The following is an 18798-nucleotide window of genomic DNA, read 5'->3' on the forward strand; positions in this document are numbered from 1 at the left end:
AACCCTAAACCCTAAACCCTAAACCCTAAACCCTAAACCCTAAACCCTAAACCCTAAACCCTAAACCCTAAACCCTAAACCCTAAACCCTAAACCCGAAACCCCTAACCCCTAAACCCTAAACCCCTAAACCCTAAACCCCTAAACCCCTAAACCCTAACCCTAAACCCCTAAACCCCTAAACCCTAAACCCTAAACCCTAAACCCCTAAACCCCTAACCCTAAACCCTAAAACCCCTAAACCCTAAAACCCTAAACCCTAAAACCCTAAAACCCTAAAACCCTAAAACCCTAAAACCCTAAAACCCTAAAACCCTAAAACCCTAAAACCCTAAAACCCTAAACCCTAAAACCCTAAACCCTAAACCCTAAACCCTAAAACCCTAAAACCCTAAAACCCTAAACCCTAAACCCTAAACCCTAAACCCTAAACCCTAAACCCTAAACCCTAAACCCTAAACCCTAAACCCTAAACCCTAAACCCTAAACCCTAAACCCTAAACCCTAAACCCTAAACCCTAAACCCTAAAACCCCTAAACCCCTAAACCCCTAAACCCCTAAACCCTAAACCCCTAAACCCCTAAACCCTAAACCCCTAACCCCTAAACCCTAAACCCCTAAACCCTAAACCCCTAAACCCCTAAACCCAAAAACCCTTAAACCCTTAACCCTTAAACCCAAAAACCCTAAAACCCTTAACCCTAAACCCTAAACCCTAAACCCTAAACCCTAAACCCTAAACCCTAAAACCAAAAAACCAAAAACCCAAAAACCCATAAACCCAAAAACCCTAAAACCCTAAACCCTAAACCCTAAACCCTAAACCCTAAACCCTAAACCCTAAAACCCTAAACCCTAAACCCTAAACCCTAAACCCTAAACCCTAAACCCTAAACCCGAAACCCTAAACCCTAAAACCCAAAACCCTAAACCCCAAATCCCCGCACCCCGAAACCCCGAACCCCCGAACCCCTAAATCCTGAACCCCTAAACCCTAAACCCTAAACCCTAAACCCTAATCCCATGATCCCCTAATCCCCTAAACCCCTAAACCCTAAACCCTCAACCCTCAACCCTAAATCCCGAAAACCCGAAAACCCGAAACTTGAATCCCTAAACCCAACACTTGAAACCCTAAAGCATAAACCCGAAAACCCTAAACCTGAAACTTGAAACCCTAAACCCTAAACCCTAATCCCATAATCCCCTAAACCCCTAAACTCTAAACTCTAAACCCTCAACCCTCAACCCTCAACCCTCAACCCTCAACCCTAAACCCGAAAACCTGAAAACCCGAAACTTGAAACCCTAAAGCATAAACCCGAAAACCCTAAACCTGAAACTTGAAACCCTAAACCCTAAACCCGAAAACCCGAAAACCCCAAACCCCAAACCCTGAAACCCCAAACCGCAAATGCCTACCCCTAACCCTATCCCTCTAACCCCCTAACCCCTAACCCCTAAACCCCAAATCCCCGCACCCCGAAACCCCGAACCCTAAACCCCCGAACCCCTAAACCCTAAAAATCCTAAACCCCTAAACCCTAAACCCTAAACCCTAATCCCATAATCCCCTAAACCCCTCAACCCTCAACCCTCAACCCGAAACTTGAAACCCTAAACCCAAAACTTGAAACCCTAAACCCTAAACCCTAAACCCGAAACCCGAAACCCCGAAACCCCAAACGCCTACCCCTAACCCTATCCCTCTAACCCCCAAACCCGTAAAAACCCCAGACCCAAGACCCTAGACCCAAGCTCAACCAAAGCCCAAAATTGCGAACCAAAATAGGTAAATGGAATGGTTATAAAGCGAGATGTCTCCATTCCCAAATTCTCTGACCTTTTAGTGATATACTTACCAGTTTCACCCTCTATTTAAAAGTCCTCTACCTCATGAAGATTTTTCTTCCATCGTTTAGTAGACCTTAAGGGTATGTTCCATGTGATCCCACCCTCCCTCCTACGCTCCTAATTGTGGGGATCTTTCAGGCTTCTAGTTGTTGAGCTCCTCAATCAAACAGGATACACAGGGAACTTAGCACCTAATCATTAAATAGGAAATAAACAATCTAAAATAGTTCATTAGACAGGAAATAAACAATCTAAAATACATTATATAACCACTTAGCACCGACAATAAGTTGAAACTAACCAACTTTGGTACCAACCGCCTAAACACGGTCTACTTCAGGTAAAATATGCACACATCAAAAACAAAACCAGGAAAAGAAAAATATTGTTATATTAGCAGGGGATGCACAGACGCTGGCTCAGGTACACAAGATGCCAGGTGAGAGCCATCAGAGTGAGCAGGTTTAACAAGGATGAATACGAATTCAGCTTCTTCAGCCTCTTATTCAACCCCACGATTCTGGACTTCACCGCCTCTCGTTCTACGACTTGTGTGGCTGTGCTGGTTGTGACTGCTGGGGGATTATCATTGGCGTCCCGAGGTTCAGCGGCTATGTCTTCAATTCCTTTTCCTTCTTCCTTCTCCACTTTTAATCTCTCAAACATTACCTGCACAGGAATAAATACACAATAACAGGGAATTAGTACAAAACTAAAAAAACTCAAGGTGGAGCAGCGGGCAGAAGATACCTTGGTGGCTTGGGGCTCCATGTAGAGAGAATTGGCAAAAATCATCAAAAGTGCAGCCACAAGTACATATCCTTGGACCACTTCAGCATTTTTCGGAATTGGGAACATCCATTTTGTGCGGCTGAATAGATGCCCGAATAGGGCCATCCCAATGCTGGAAGCCATGGCCCTAAAATACAGGGGATATATCTTGCTCTGTACCACTGCCAACTGCTGCCTTGGCAACGCACTCGCCAGCACATAGCTAGAGATGAAGGTAGTCCACACGCCCATTCCCAAAGCCATACCAAATCCCAACAGACTCAACACATCCATCGCCGCTTTCCACGACTCTAACGACCTCAAGTACCTAAAGGAATCATTTACTAGCTTTAATCCTCCATCAGGAATACCCATCAGATTCTCCTTGACCTTGTTTCCACCAGTTTTAATCTTCTCCGCAGTTTGTCTTGCTTCTCTCCCTTTCTCCATTGCACCCTCTTTCAAGTCACGTGCTTTGCCTTCCTTCAATACATCCTTTGCACCCTCTTTCAAGTCACGTGCTTTCTCCAAAACCGTCTCTTTCGTTTTCTCCAGGAACTCGTCGGCATCCTCTCTGGCTTTCTCAACCGACTCCCTCAATCGATGCCCTTTCTCTGAGAACGACGTTCCCACGTGGTGAGATTTGTCTGAAACTGTCTCTTTGGCTTCATCGAAAGCACCAGCAACAGCCTCTCCAACGTCGTGGGCCTCCTGCGCCGTCTCCGAAACCATTACTTTAGCCTTCCCCACAGCACTGGCTATCTTATGCTTACATTTGCCCAAGGCATCGCAAATAAGATCTCTGGTGCGGTGCCTTTCGGAGTCTTCGTTGGGGATCCCAATATTTAAACTATCATGTAGTGGGTTGCTAGGGGAGGCATCTTTGGTGGGTTCGGAAGAGATGGAAACCTTAGTATTGTGTTGACCTTGGTCGCCATACTCGACCACAACCACTCGGTGACCTTCTTTAACAATAACATCCTGCTCGTGATCTTGCCGGGACGCCGGGGAAGGAGACCAGAGTCCCGCCGCAGTTAAAGAAGTAATGACGAGACACAAAGCGAATAGGTTGGGCATGATGATTTAGTTGAAGGTGTCGAAAAGAAGTAGCAGACATTTATTTATTAAGCAACCAGGAAGATAGTGCACAGCCAGAAGTGACACGTAGTACATATAGAAGGACAGATGTTTCGACAATGTATCTCAACGTGTGCAATTGAAGTAAGAACAAAACTTGGTTGCTTTGGTTTCTGCTGCCTGTCACGTGTCCCACTAATTTTATTTGTCTCTTACCTTTCCATAAAATGGAAGGGGAAAGAAAGCCATCTTCTCCCTCCTTACAAACTCTGGCTTATCGATTCTCTCCTCAGAATGGAAAATGGGCCAAAGAACTGACAGCCGTGGCTAAGGCAGAAGCATTTCCGGCGTGCCTAGACAGACTAACTAACCTAACTCTCGTCCGAGGCACAACGGCGAAGTACTTGCCATACAACATATTTTAAGAAGTAATGGAAGAAGGGAGAAGAAGAGATGTGGGCAGCGTGCATAGGACCCAAATCTGAAGACCAAAACTAGAGAAGATGAAGGAATGACAGTATTAATGGGTAAGGTGAATACTTTCTTAGACGTGGACATGCACCATTTTAAATATTAGGAAGAGAATTTCATTCTCCAGACCTCAATTTATGAACCATGATTTTTTGTTTAGTTCAAAATCGAAGCATGTTTCTATTTGGAAGGCTTTTACGGTTTCTTTAAATTTTGAAAGGACTTAACGCATGAATTTGATAGCCATTCCAGTGTAATATTATTTAAAAAGCCATGTCATTACATATGCAAATGTCAACCCAGTTGATCCTATTTGAGAAACACAACCACATTTTTACATTGTATCTCGGTTTTCACCTTAACTCCTACTTCGTTTATTCGCAAAATGTTTGAAGAACATGCAGACAAGCTACTCATAATTGGTAATGCAAATGGGTTTTTTCATTCTCAACTTATATCCTTTGAAGTTTCTCTTCTCCAATGATCCATCTAGTCAACCAACTAGGATCTTCGGCGAAGTACTTGCACGATGAAGGTATGATGCCAAGATCTACACCAACTTCATCATACTCCTTCAAAGCCGCCTCCATGTCTTCATCTATAGAAGCATTATCCATAACATCAATCGCACCCATGCGTAAAAGATCAGCATAGTGCTTCTCCCTTTCAGGATCATTCTGGAAAGACATCATGGCAGGGCCCTGTAGATCAAAATTCCAAAGCATGTCAATTTCGCAATCACCCCATTTATCCACATTAAATCTAAGTTACTCAAATTAGATTTCAAGGATCAATCCAAATAGCCCAACTAAAAAAAAAAAAAAAAAAAAAAAAAAAAAAAAAAAAAAAAAAGAAAAAAAGAAGAAGAAAGAAAAGAGGTTCCAATCAACTCGTCCATTTAACCCAATTAAATCCAGATTATTTAACCAAGATAAAATCCAAAATAAGTTCTATTTGATGAAGAGTTATTGTATCTGAAAAAGCAGAGGGTTCTACCTCTGATTTGTGTTGGTTGGTTTATTTTGCAATAGAACAGTATGGAATACCTTACAAACTCAAACAGTCAGAGCATACTTGATATATTATCAAAGTGTTTCTTAGCAAATAAATCACTTGGAGAGGGAAATCATTGCGCTCAGAGAGTTTCATTAGCAAGTTTGCTAGGAAGACAATTGTCAAAAAGAGGACAACTTCTGCCTTTTTTTGTTAAATATATTTGTCATACTTCAATAAATAGCATCTCTCACGATTATGCAACTATAAAATGAGAAAAAAATAATGAAAGAAAAAAAAAAAAAAGAAGATTAAGAACAAATTTCAAACGGCATATCATGGTAGCCAAATGAATACATGTCAAACTATAACTGCTCATTTGAATATAAATGCAACAAGCCTGAGTACGGAATCCGATTACCTCACATAACTCAGAATAGTGTGTATATATTTCACTGCTTTCATCTTGATCACCAAGTAGAGTACCCCCATACCAACCATTGGCTTCTTCAATTGATGTCATTGCAAGGTACCTTGACATCACCAAGTAATAACAATATAATTATAACCTGAAAGCACTTTTAAATAAATATTTAACCACATAGGGATAGAGAAGATTTCTGACTTGAAGATTGTACCTGCCATTGATTAGAGAGAGAATTATTGTACTATGCACAGAAGTTCAACCTTAAATAATAGGTGACGAGAATACATTGGATGGTTAACAAACAGAAATTAAATTGTTTTATTTCTCTTTTTATATGATAAAGAAATAAAACTATTTTCCAGATCCATGAACTACACCTATCAACTTCATTGGGTGCCGTAGGAATTGGAAGTAAACAAGTGGAAAGCGATGCTGGCGGTAATTGATCCACATGCCATGGCAGCCTCCGGTAAGATACTGCATATAGCCACTTTCTGAACATACCTTTAAAAGCAAAATTACTCTTTGGTGCACCAGGCGAAAGATTTCTATAATTATAATTTTTTTAAGTGACAGGTACCAATATAGGAAGTCCTCTGGCCTATTGGTGAACCTCTATACTTCCTTAAGGGACCAGAGGCTCGGGCATTTGGAACCTAAAGCAAAATAATTAGGCACATTTTCCCTAAATTTCATTAGATTTCGATGATTTAATCAAAACTAGATTTTCATCCGATCTCAAGATATCACAGATAGTTCAATATATGAGGAGAGAGGCCTATAATTTGTTTGCACTGAAGCACACAAATTAACAGAGATATGTTTGACAGGAGTAGGAAAAAAATATTATAGAGTAAAATATTAGTAGTCATAGAAGATTTACCTTTGGAAGATTTCCTCATCATTGAAATTGTCACTAGAAGAAAGCTTGTTTAAATCACAGAACCCGTCAATTTTTATGTTATCCTCAGTTGTACAGACTGCAGCTTCATGTGAAACACCTTTGGAACCAGGGCTACTTTCTTCATACCTCCTCTGACCAAACAGCCAATTTGGGCTTCTGAGTTGAATTTCACTGCATAAAAGTCAGTTTAATTCACTGCCGCTTTGATAACTGTTCCAAGAATTTACTAAGTTTAACTAGCCCGTATGCAATGCTATCTCATAATTTAATAGACAAAGATCTGAATTGATAAATGATACCAACACAAAGGTACAATATATTAAAGTTCTTTAAATGTGCCACTTCTCCTTATCTAGCACCTCAATGAACAAGAGAGATTAAAGAGACCATTCAAGATTAATGAGAAAATTACGCTGCATCGGGTGCCATGCTGGAATTTCCTGTACTACCTCCAGGTTTCTGATCAGGCTCACACCAAATCCTTACATTCTTTATTGAACCACAGGTACGTTCAATCAATTTATTAAATGATGTCAACTTCATCCTAGAAAAATCTTCTCTGCATGCTGGTATAGGTTCAAGCGTTATTGCTGTTCCGACAATAGAATTGGAGGCAGCTTCCAAACTGCAAAGTAAGAATTAGGAAGGAACTACATAAGACTGGCAACAATTATAAGCTATTAAGTTTACAAAACTTGGTGGATGGAAAATATGAATGAATTCCTTGCAATTATTCAATAATATGTCAGCTGTAACTGTAACACGAAAAGCAGAAACAAACACAAAAAATGTATTCTACGGAAATGCCCAAGCCCACTTTTGGCATAGTCATGATTGATGTAACTTCTATACGAATTTCATGGAGAGAAATTGTACCAATCAAATTTCTTGCAGCTCATTATATGGTAACTCAAAAGCTGTTTCGATCCAAGGTCAATCCCTTTATACCAAAATAACAGTCAGAATATAAGATCTGTAACACTAACTAATAACAGAATGCTATAAACCTAATAGCCGATACATCTTATCTAGACTGAAACGCAAAAATGCTATGTGCATAGCATGTTGTACACATATCAATGATTCCGTGGAACTGCATGAATAAGTGAAGACAAGGACCACAAGGTGCCAATACAATTGAAAGCTGCATAACATTATGCCTAGGATGTATAGTCAAGACTGCTAACACTATACCTCTTATCGGGAAAAAGATCATCTCCAAGCCCTGATACATGAAGGTAATAATCAGAATCCAGTTCCCACAAAGCAGGTTTGCCTTCTTGTGGTTGAAAGTAACCTAAAAATCTGGCAATACATGTGTAAGAAGTTAAGAAAAAGAAAAGTGAAAACAAAACTTTATTCTCTACATTGTGAAAGAATAAACTTGAGAAAAGAGTATGAAAAATTCAGAAAGTATGTCCTGTCTGAAAGTGAAGTGTATTCATAGATAAGACCCCATGAACATACAAATTTATCGCATCTTGTTTTTCACCATCAGTGCAAGTATTGCGATAATAGCGTTTGATAGATTTGATAAACTCTCTAGATTGGGTGGTAGCTTTCCATTTTCCCTGCCTTTCTGGAAACACCTAATTTGTGGACAAGAATTTGTTAACAAGGATCTAGAGTTGTGTCAAATATCAATATATTTATATGAACTTAGATCTATGCACGTATAAGTACAGTGTTGTGAGCAGCGGAGCCACCATATTGTTGAGCAAGTGCATCCCCCATGCTCTGATACATATCCATAAGAGCTGCAGCAATGCTACTATCAGGATCCACTTTAGGCATATTTGTCAAACCCATTGCATGGAGTTGGCGGCCTAAAGCTGCAAGACCATAAGCATATTGTGCAACATTTGTTCGATCTAAACAATCAATGCAGTTTGTACGTAGAACTCCACTCTGAAAGCGTGATGCTTCACTACTATGGCTGTTTATTTTATCATACTGATTAGATGCAGCCTCTCTCTCTCGACTAATAACAGTGCTTATCGTTTCAGTATTGCTCCCAATTTTAGCAAGATCCCCTGAACTAGCCCTCAAATCTCCAAGGGCACCATCCCTGTTAAAGAACATGTATACACACATACCTATCTAAGATTCTTGAGCACAAACGAACTTCAAATGACCAAAAAAAAAAAAAAACAAAAGATGAAAAACCCTCTCCCATGGGATGAAAAGTTTACTTTCCTTTTCAAAGGGAGGAAACTGCAGATGAACAAAAGTTCGTACAGCATACCTTGAAGTGTTTGTTCCACTAACTTGATTTGATTTTTTCTTCACAACACTGGGCTTACCACTGTAGTAGAAACCAGTCAAGTCAAGTGCTTCACTTGCCACAGCACCCAAGACAGCCAACACATTTGCAGCCTTGCTATGATCAGGAAAGAAATCAAAGCATTAAATCAAAACGAAAAAATGCATACAGATAAATCAAACTGTATTATAAAGTTCTTTATATTTAGAACAAACAAACCACCTCTTAGCAAATTTATGGAAGTCCCAGTGGATAAATTGAAGATGATTTTCTTCCGGAAGAATTTGATTCAAATAGCCAACTGCACTTGCAAATTCACGCCTCAGCATCATTTCTCTAGGCCTTTTCTCAACAGTCTGCATTTGCATTTAGCAAGTATCAGGGGGAACAAATAAACCAGAAACAAACGCAAATCCAAGAAGATGACAATTATAACTATCCTCTAAAACCTTCCCGACACCAAATTAAGTCTCACTCCCACCAAAAAGAAGTGAAAAGAACAGACAGACCTGAATACAATGTTAAAATAAAATATATCAGACTAGACACATTGAAGGTCATAGTTAAATCTAAAACGTCATGTTCCCCACCTTAGATTTCCACTTTCCAGCACTAATAAAAAAGTTCACGATCTTGCTCCACGACCTTCTAGATTTTTGTTTGTTGTGATTTGTTCCAACTGTCTAGACATTACTCCAAGGATTTATTGCATTCCTCCTACACTGTCTTGTAAGTTGTTCAAGGATCGTACAACCAAGAACAAGCGTACATTGTAGTTTTGGGGAGAAGATTTAGGTGGTGTTTTGGGTGTTTTTATAAACGCCCCCGCTGGATTAGGCATAACCTTTTTCCAGGTCCCAGAGAATTCGGATGCTGATACCACATTTTGCAGTAAACCAAATGAAAAACTTCACTATTATTTCCTAATGTTCTAAAGAAGGGGGAACTCACATTTTTATACTAGAGAAATAGGCCGGATGTTCCCAATAAGCCCACGATAAATATTAAAGCTTAACAAGAAACTAAAAGGTTCTTGTTTCTCTGTAGGTATAGGTTCTTTTGGGGCTATTATTTTGGCCCATTTCTCCTGGCTGGCTTTTAGTTTTTTTCTTTTTCTCCTTCTGAACATAGTTTCATCGAACATTTTGTATTTTTATCTATCAATGAAAAGTTATTCATGTTAAAAAAAAAAAAAAAAAAAACTATCATTCCTCCCAATGCATGCATGCACGTGCACATAGAACAACTCATACTCAAATTTTACAACATGAATGAAAGAACATGGGCTAACAAAAAAGGAAGCCAGATCCAACATGGGTTAGCCCCATTATATATATTCTTTTTCTCACACTGATTTTGTGGTCATTTAACTTCTCATACCATTAAATCCTGAATTTGTCCAGGCCACTTGCCCCCTCTAATAACAAGATATATCATGATTTGTGCCTTTCTGATCAAAATTTAAAATCTTAGTACGTACCTTAATTAAATTGAGAACAATAATTGGATTCCCATATCTCATTGCAAGGTCTTCGAAATGCAATTTTGTAGCTTGATATGTAGGATCATATCGCTGTACTGAAAAGTCAAAAGCAATAAACATAAGAAAAATATCCTTTTGTGGTTGTAATGCTTCTTGTTGAGATTGTTCTTATTGTTCTTTTTCCACCTCTTCCCCTTCCCATCTCTTCCTTGGGAGTTTGTTGCCTGAACATTTCCTTTTAATCGATAATTTGAAAATTTTTTCTAGTTCATAAAAAAAAAAGAAAAAAAGAAAAAAAAAAAGGATAAACACAAGGAAAAATCACAAGGTTTCAGCATTTTTATTTTTATTTTTCCTGTTTTCATCAGTACAATTATTGTTTCCTGTCAAAAGATTACAATCCCTAATCCAAACAATCATTTACTCAATCTCCCTACAATTTCCATTTTCAGAATGCCTCATACTGCATCCCGTACCCTTTTTTCCCTCACTAGAGAAGGGCAATATATCACGTTGCCAATGCATTCTAGTACAGTCAAATCACCACTGGGCAAGAAATCATGGCGTCTAAATATAAATATAAGTTTGAAATGGAGAATGCTGGCCTGACTATAAATTTGATGGGCCCTGGGAGACAGGCCTCCAAACCTGGGTAGGGGCGCAGGTTTGACATCTTAAACTTGGGTTCATGTCTAAGCCTTTTAAGCGCTGGGTTGAAGATGCCTTGGTTTAGGAAACCTACATTTAGGGTGCTGATTCAGCAATCTTGAGCTATGGTTTAGGAAAACTATGTAGAGGTTCTAGTTATGGAAATCTAGGTTTAAGAGCCTGTATTCAGGAAAATTATACTGATAGTGCATGTTTTGGAAGCCTAGGAATGTATAGTATAGTGTGGAACTTCTTTTTTGGTACCCATGAATATCCAGGCCAACTTTTGCACATCACGAAAATGGCTTAATCCTACTATATTTGGTTGTCAAGAAAACTCAGAATATTAAATCATCCTAATAATGTAAGACTGAATCTTGAACCAATCTTCATTTGAATAATACCTCATTTACAACCTTGGGAAATTAACACAAAAGAGTTAGGTGGTGGGGTCAGCAATTGGAAAAGGTTGCAGCATCAACCTTAGTTTGGTTTATGGGCTGGATTTGCATGAAGAGGCGTAGTTTTGAATGAGAAGTATGCAAGTGGATTTTAGGCCAGGTTGTTCTATATGTTAAACCCTGAACAATTTTGGGCCAGGTTGTTCCATATGTTAAACCCTGAACCCAACCCGTCTTGGTGTGATTCTATCCATAAGAATGGGGTTGGGGTATGTGTATGCAATAAAAAAAATGTTACCCAATTTTGGGATTGTCTTGTACATGCACTGATTTCAAGCAAGTGTTATCCGATAGTGTTTGAACGGCAGGGTAATGTGAGAATACTGGAAAAAGGATATATTGGTAAGATTAGTATGATAGTAGTATGGACATGTGGATAATTAACTAGTGGTGTCTTGGTTATAAATAAGAGGAGGTGAGCACCTTAGAAGGAGATCATTTTGGTTGGAGTGTCCATTGTGAGACTTGAGAGAGAGATAGCTCTCTCAAAAGGCTATTGATACTGCAGTTTCTCTATTGATATTGCAACATAGTTATCTTTTTATTTTGTGTTGTGTTCTTGTGTTTGAGTACATAACAAGACCACACTTGCAGATGAAATTTGTTTCTTTAAGAAAGAACAAAACAACTGCAATTCCAGTTCAGGAATTTAACCAAATATATGAGTAAAATCATGATAATGATAATGATATTCTTACAGATAATATCTGGCTTGGGGCTAAATTTAGAGGCTTCTTGAGACCAAAAAAGAGGAATAGAACCACGCATCTGCACAACAGAACTCATTTTTCCTCGGCATGAACCAGCTTCTTCATCAAGGACAATCTGCTCTGTTTCAACATCATTTGCAACCCGTCCTCGATCATTCACTCCTCTTTTTAAGTAACTGTAATTTGTGAAAATGATCACGAACGATACAGAATTATTTCTAATACTGCCAATCATAATAAGAAAAGGCCAACCAAAAGAAGATTATCCTAAATGTTGCTTTTATTCATTCTTCCAAATTTGTTTGTCACATTTTTTATTTCACTCTTGTCTGTGTTCTTTTCACTCTTCCAAGAGTTCGTGTTCTTGAGCATTTTTGCTTCCTTTCATTAATCAACGAAAATTAGTATTTTTTTCAGAAAGATAATAAATATTGGCATATTGTTTCTTTTTTAAAAGGGAAACAAATTCTTTCATAAATAAGGAAAAATAAAAACAAAAAAAGAAAGAAATAGCAACCTATGCAAATTAGGCATACAAAAGGCAGAACAAAAATAAGGCACAAAGAAAATGTAACAAATAGCAAAGAAAACAGCACACTAACAGAACCGCCCAATTGTTACTAATGTCCTCAAAAGAATAATCTGCATAAGCCTTTAAAAGAGAGCACCAGAGAGAAGCTAAAATGATCCAATCCACAAAGGAATTTATCTTCGAATAACTTTTGATTTCTTTCCAACCAAATATCAGAGAGGATGGTCTTACAAGCATTTAACTAAAAAAGCTTCAGAATCCACATTCCTTTCCAAATTTCTAAAGCTGGTAGTCAATAATAAGCTTCTACAACTAACTAAAAGTCTCTCCAAACGTAGAAGCAATATCCAAATGTAGAACTAGAGTCAACTAATTATCTAGCCCAACTAGTATTGTACAGAGTTTTACCAGTCTGATTGATGATCTTTTTAACAATAACCCATGACTTGGAGTGTTTCTTAAGTATCTTAAAATCCTATTTTCAACCCCAGAATGATGCTCATTTGGACTGTTTGAATACTGGCTACAATGCTAACTATGTATGCATCTTTGGTCTGGCATGTGATATGTAGATTAACTTTTTCATAAGTCTTTGATACATGCCCTTGTCAAGTAGAGTAGCCTCTTCACTTTGGCATTTCTCCCTCTGAGTCAAAATATTATGTTTCTGAACCCTTTCTTTCAAATTAAGAGTGTATGTTCTGGACTAAATTTAGATTCATAAGTGTTCCACACCTGAACCCAGGATTTCTCATCTCGTTTAGCAAGGCTAAAATGTATTTTCATTGATAATGACAACACTATCCTTGAATCTTTTTTAACAAGAAACGACATCTTTCGCTGATAAATTCAAAAAAAGACTAACGCTCAAACGATTCAAACTCTACAAAGAAGTGAATAAGGAAAGGACAAAAGAAAGTAATAAAAGATGTAAGAGGATTACAACGGAAAAATTAAGGCATTTCAGATAAGACATATATCATATAAAGAGAAACCAGCAAAAGATTTGGGAAGAGAGCACCATGATGAAGCCTTGAGTCAAGCTGGATGAAACCAAACTTTTCAAGAGACACAATCCTAATCTAAACAGTCAATTTGAGGTTAGGAATCAAAGACTTCGGATTCAAAAATTGTGTGTCCAGCATAAATCATCAACAAGGGAAGAACTACAATCGAATCCCAACAATCCAGGCCTTCGCAGAGAAAAAGAAATCAAAACCACCACCATGCTTATCCATTCTGAGAAAAAGCCTTCACAAACTTCAGATCAAAGGCTAAACCAAAAGGATGACTTTAATCAAGCCAAAAGCAGGACAAAACCAAGCTAGAACCATTTGGATCTCCCCAAACAACTGAAAAGCACATAAGATGGATTCCTCTTCCTCAAAATAAACATAAACAAGAGAAAAAATCGTCACAATAAAGCTTCTAACTCCACTCAAATTCTCAAACAAATGAAATGAAGACACCATACCAATCAACTACACCACCAACGCCAAAAAGATGGAGGCACTGACAGAAGAAGCTAAAGCAAATCTCCAAAATCGACCCTAACAAAATAGAACTCAATCTACATAACTTGTTCTTTTGGATCACTCCAATCTTGTATTCCAGGAGATTTTCAACATTGGAATATAAAAAATCAACAAAAATAATTAAGGTTTTTTGTTTACACCTCGGGGAAAAAAATGGGAATCTCTTTAAACTGCAGACTACCTGCCTTGATTAGAGAGGAAAACTTTTACAGTACCAGAATGCCTCTACTTGATGGTTGAATTTTATCTGAAATTGTAGAAATAGAGCAGTCATACTTGATAAGTGTGTCTGGAAAGAGTTTTTAAGTCATCTAAAACAGAATCTTCAACTATATCTTCTTCACAAAGGCAGCTATGATGCTGAAAGTCAAGTTCCACACTACTTACACTAACATCAGACTCACAATTTGAGACCTCAATAGAGGGAGAAGAGTCATGTTGTGTGGTGAGTTTGTTTTCAAATATATCAAACACTTATCGTGTACCACTGGGCCCAATATTACAGCAATTCCCAATTAGGGTCTGTGATGAATCCTTTGGAAGATCTTCATTCTTTGAGTTGACTGTATGAACCAGTAAATTTGCACAAGCTTCCTCATTGATATCGCCAATGAGTAGGGACGCATTTGGATCTTGAGAATCCAAAGGAACAGTCTTTTTTCCGGATGTAAAATTTTGTACAGGGTTCACAAGACGATATTTTCCTTCTTTGATACTATATTTAAGAAGGGAAGGGCAAAAGAAAAGACTTTGAATTACAACTAACGAATCCATGGGATGAAGGCAATTCATTTAACCTCTATGATTCCCTTAAAAGTGCTTCATTGTACAAAATATTTGCATTATTCATATCAAATTTTGATTCAATAACAAATTCCTTCTCTATTATAGAAGTTCCAGTGTCAACAATCACACTGAGAGATCAGTTTCAACCTCCAAACAATGATTCCTTTGGAACAGTTCTATTTTCCTCTGCCAACAAATCAGGTTCCTCCGTCTCTTGCTGGGTCGCAGCATCGCCTCAACTTCCTTTGATGATTCTTTAAACACTTTAATAGACAATATCATAAATTGCAGACTTAAAGAAAATATCGTCCTTTTCTCTCATCATTTGGGACAAGGACACCCTCATCATTCATAACCTGGTTAGTGAAATCACTTAGTGACAATTCACCTTGGATAATGTTAGTAGGATCCAAAGGAGAAATATCCTCATAACCAAACAAATATCTCCTAGTAGCAAGTTCTTGATCAAGACCTACCCATGGTAACCCTCTAAATAACCCGTATTACAATGTTTCTTGCTGGACTATGTTCAATAAGCAAATGAAACTCGCAAAAAAGTTTCCGCTTACCACTCAACACAAGAACCCAGGGTAAAACTTTTTTAGCCAATAGAATCAATACTTTAACCACTAAAAATGTCCTTGTATCTTGCCACTTCTATTCCTAGAAAGTATCTCAAACTTCCCGAGTTCTTGATTTTGAAATCAGTTGCTAGCAACCTTTTCAAATGGAAGATCTCCCTTAAATAATATCCTTTAATGATAATATTTATTTAGCCCATTTTATTTGGTTGGTTTTTTGTTTTTTTACCTCTTTTAGGAGGTTTTTTTTCTCAAACGTTTTGTATCTTTCCATCTATCAATGAGAAACATCTTATTCCCAAAAGAAAAAAAAAAAAAAAAAATTAGTGTCTTTCTCAAGTTATTTTGTAACTACACCAGCTATACCCTCGATTTAGATTGGAGTGCTTTTGTTTAACCCTCCCATTATCTTTTGTGAATAAGGGACTCCTGTACCTTAGTCCTTTAGGTTGTTGGCTGGGGCCATACTTTGGCCGGTTGTTGTTTTCAATTGTTATCTCTTTGTTGGGAATGTATATGTATGTGTGTGTGTGTGTATATATATATATATATATATATATATATATATATATATATAAATGAGAAGTTCAAGCAAAACTATACCGTGTTCCTGCAAAATGTCGAGAACGCCTGGAAATCAAAGTGACAGTGAAGTCTCTTCCAAATATTGATAGCCTAACCTGCACATATTTATATTAGGATTTGTTTTAGGAAATATGAGCATTCTAACAAACGAACTGTACTAGATGCAAGAACATAGCGCAACCACAATTACAATACAATACAATGAAAGCCCATCCAAAAGACATTAAACTTTGCAAAAGAAACGAAATGCGCACACACATAGCGCAACCAGAATTACAATACAATACAATGAAAGCCCATCCAAAAGACATTAAACTTTACAAAAGAAAAAAAAAAAACCCAAACCATATGACAATAGATGAACCTACAAAACCATAAGATTTCTTCCTACCCAAGCCAAAGCTCATTAATAGAATTGATTCTCTCCTTGCAAGGAATAACATAAGCCAGGATTTTTTTACAAGTCTTTTTAATAGAAACGAAACTTTCCATTGATGTAATGAAAAGAAACTAATGCACAAAAGATGCAAACTCCACAATGGAGTGAAAAGAAAAGAAAAAGTGTATAAATAAGTAAATAATAAAGCTACAGAGGAGCAATAAAAGCATTTAATTAAGACATATATCCTGCAAAGGGAAACTAGGAAAGTTCTAGGAGAGTGAACACCATGTAGAAGCCTTAAGCCGAGATGATTCAGAAGTCTACCTAGTTGAGGCTAAACTTCCATAAATCTCATCAAATCTAGTACTAATGATCTCGCTTGTACATGCAATGTTCTAATTAGGTCGTACAGTTGCATACTTGAGTTCTAAAAAAACTTTCTAAACATGCTACAACTTGATAACTTTGATGGTGGAGACAACCAATCTGATGTAGCAACTAATAAAAAGATAGTAATGAAAATTCAAGCAACTGATATGTAGCTAATATGATAGACTAGCAACTAATATAATCTCAAGTTAACAACAAGCAAACAATAAACCATTCATCAAATTAACAAAATAGAAAACTGATGCTACCCCAACAAATAGCAGAAAAATGTGAGCGAGAGGGGCAATATATTGTTAGGTCTCCAAACTAACTACATTAAAGATAATGAAAATGCACAACATGAAAAAGAGGTAAGAGAAAGGACTTATATTGCATACCTGCTTGAAATGTCCATGAACTAATGCTATGGTCCATGCAGTATTATTGCATCGTGATCGAATTGCTCGAGTCAAATAAGCATTCCAGACAAAAATGTTGTCGTATGGCATTCCTTCTGCAGCAGTTGACATGGCATTCTTTTGCAAACTTTGCATAATTGGATACGTATAGCTATAGAAAAAATCTTTGGTCAAATCGACACTGGATAAGAGTTTTTTATACCTGCAACAAACATAGCAACAAATGCTATTAATTTGTGTCGTATATGGTTCCAAATGTTAAACCAATAAGCTGGTAAAGAACAGTTGTACAAAAATGGAAAAGAAGCTTTTGACATGCAACCTCTTTCAACAGTTTCACATTCTGGAAGATAAAGAAAAGGTTACATGCTAAGCATGAGACAGTATGAGACAAGTACCATAAGAGCAGCTTAGACTTACCTCAGCTCAGTTTTAGAGTGTGCTACATCTGTCTGAACTGAGACGTGTGGAATTGTAATCAATTGGGTTTCATCTATGCCATATATTGCATGACCGCATATACATCCAATTTGCCGACGCTTGGTAACCAAAATCAAGTAATACGACTCCAAACATTTAATGCAACCTACAAGCATAAAACATGTCACAGAAAACGCGAAAAGATTCAAGGAAGAATAGGCACATAAAAGCAGAACCAAGATCAACCTGCAATACCAAAAGCCTTTGTAACCGGGTTTAAACCCCCCGTAGCACGATTCCCTTCAGCAATTCGCTGACGGAGGTTCCTGATTTCTTGCAGCGAATATACCACCGGGTCTTCACTGATGTTGAGTTCTGATGGTTCCGACCGATCTATCTTCAACACTCGGAAGAATCTCTTGTAGCGATCGCTCCCAATCAGATAATATCTCTGCTTAGGAGAAATCAATGCAATAAAATAAAATTAAATTAAATCCGCTGAACATTCGGCTTCTCTTGCTCAATAGAATTATTGTTTTAACTCGCTCAATAGAATTATTTAAAGGTCGGGGGTTATGATAAATGCAGAAAAACAACCTTAAAATTCGAAGATTAATCTTTTTGACACACTTCCCAGGAAACCAATTTTATTTTGAACTAGTTTTCTCAGGGCGGCCAGGGAATTGGAGAAAGAGGTACATAGTTGTGACAAAAAGACCCGTAAACGAATCACATCTGTGCTTTCTAATGACAGAAAATAGTAAAGAAAAAGGCAGAATGAAAGTGAAGAGGTTACCGCTCTGGTTTCGTAAAGTCTGAATTTCTCGAGGGAATATGAATTGTGATCAACGTCGGGGTCATTGGAGGGGTGAATTTTGGCATAGGGTGAAGGAGGCGGATTGGGACCTTCAGACTTACCCATATTTCTTGAGGATGGCGAGGAGGATGGGTTCAGAAATTGATCCTCATCACCGTTGCTCTTCTTCCTCGAGGATTCACAGACCACGAATGTTGCCTCCGGGCAGTGCAAGAGTATTGAGATTTTTTCATGTTTTCTACTTTCTTTTGTAATTTTCGTGAAGGAAAAAAAATATATATATTATATATATTTCTAGGTTTATACAAAT

The 18798-nt window shown here is 37.7% G+C and overlaps 2 protein-coding genes and 1 long non-coding RNA gene across 3 annotated transcripts; all 3 read right to left on the reverse strand.

Moving 5' to 3' along the window:
* Positions 1–2064: 2064 nt before the first annotated feature.
* LOC111444965 lies at positions 2065–4107 on the reverse strand. Its single transcript, XM_023083122.1, has 2 exons — positions 2605–4107; positions 2065–2523 (listed from the first exon to the last, which is right to left on the reverse strand). Exons 1-2 carry the CDS (start codon positions 3700–3702, stop codon positions 2248–2250), a joined length of 1374 nt encoding a protein of 457 aa, XP_022938890.1. The 5' UTR covers positions 3703–4107; the 3' UTR covers positions 2065–2247.
* A 306-nt stretch (positions 4108–4413) lies between these two features.
* On the reverse strand, positions 4414–18741 carry LOC111444964 (phosphoinositide phosphatase SAC1). The gene is made up of 16 exons (XM_023083121.1): positions 18468–18741; positions 17918–18122; positions 17672–17837; positions 17231–17453; positions 16100–16176; positions 12051–12238; positions 10241–10338; positions 8983–9116; positions 8743–8877; positions 8181–8565; positions 7965–8086; positions 7692–7802; positions 6910–7122; positions 6477–6668; positions 5588–5699; positions 4414–4874 (listed from the first exon to the last, which is right to left on the reverse strand). The coding sequence occupies exons 1-16, from the start codon at positions 18591–18593 to the stop codon at positions 4626–4628; spliced, it is 2736 nt and encodes a 911-aa protein (XP_022938889.1). The 5' UTR covers positions 18594–18741; the 3' UTR covers positions 4414–4625.
* Positions 10429–12030, reverse strand: LOC111444966. Its single transcript, XR_002710772.1, has 2 exons — positions 11776–12030; positions 10429–11675 (listed from the first exon to the last, which is right to left on the reverse strand). It is a non-coding gene; the product is annotated as an uncharacterized LOC111444966 (long non-coding RNA).
* Positions 18742–18798: the final 57 nt, after the last annotated feature.

This window comes from Cucurbita moschata, unplaced genomic scaffold (assembly GCF_002738365.1).
Source record: "Cucurbita moschata cultivar Rifu unplaced genomic scaffold, Cmos_1.0 Cmo_Scf00007, whole genome shotgun sequence".
Taxonomy (NCBI): domain Eukaryota; kingdom Viridiplantae; phylum Streptophyta; class Magnoliopsida; order Cucurbitales; family Cucurbitaceae; genus Cucurbita; species Cucurbita moschata.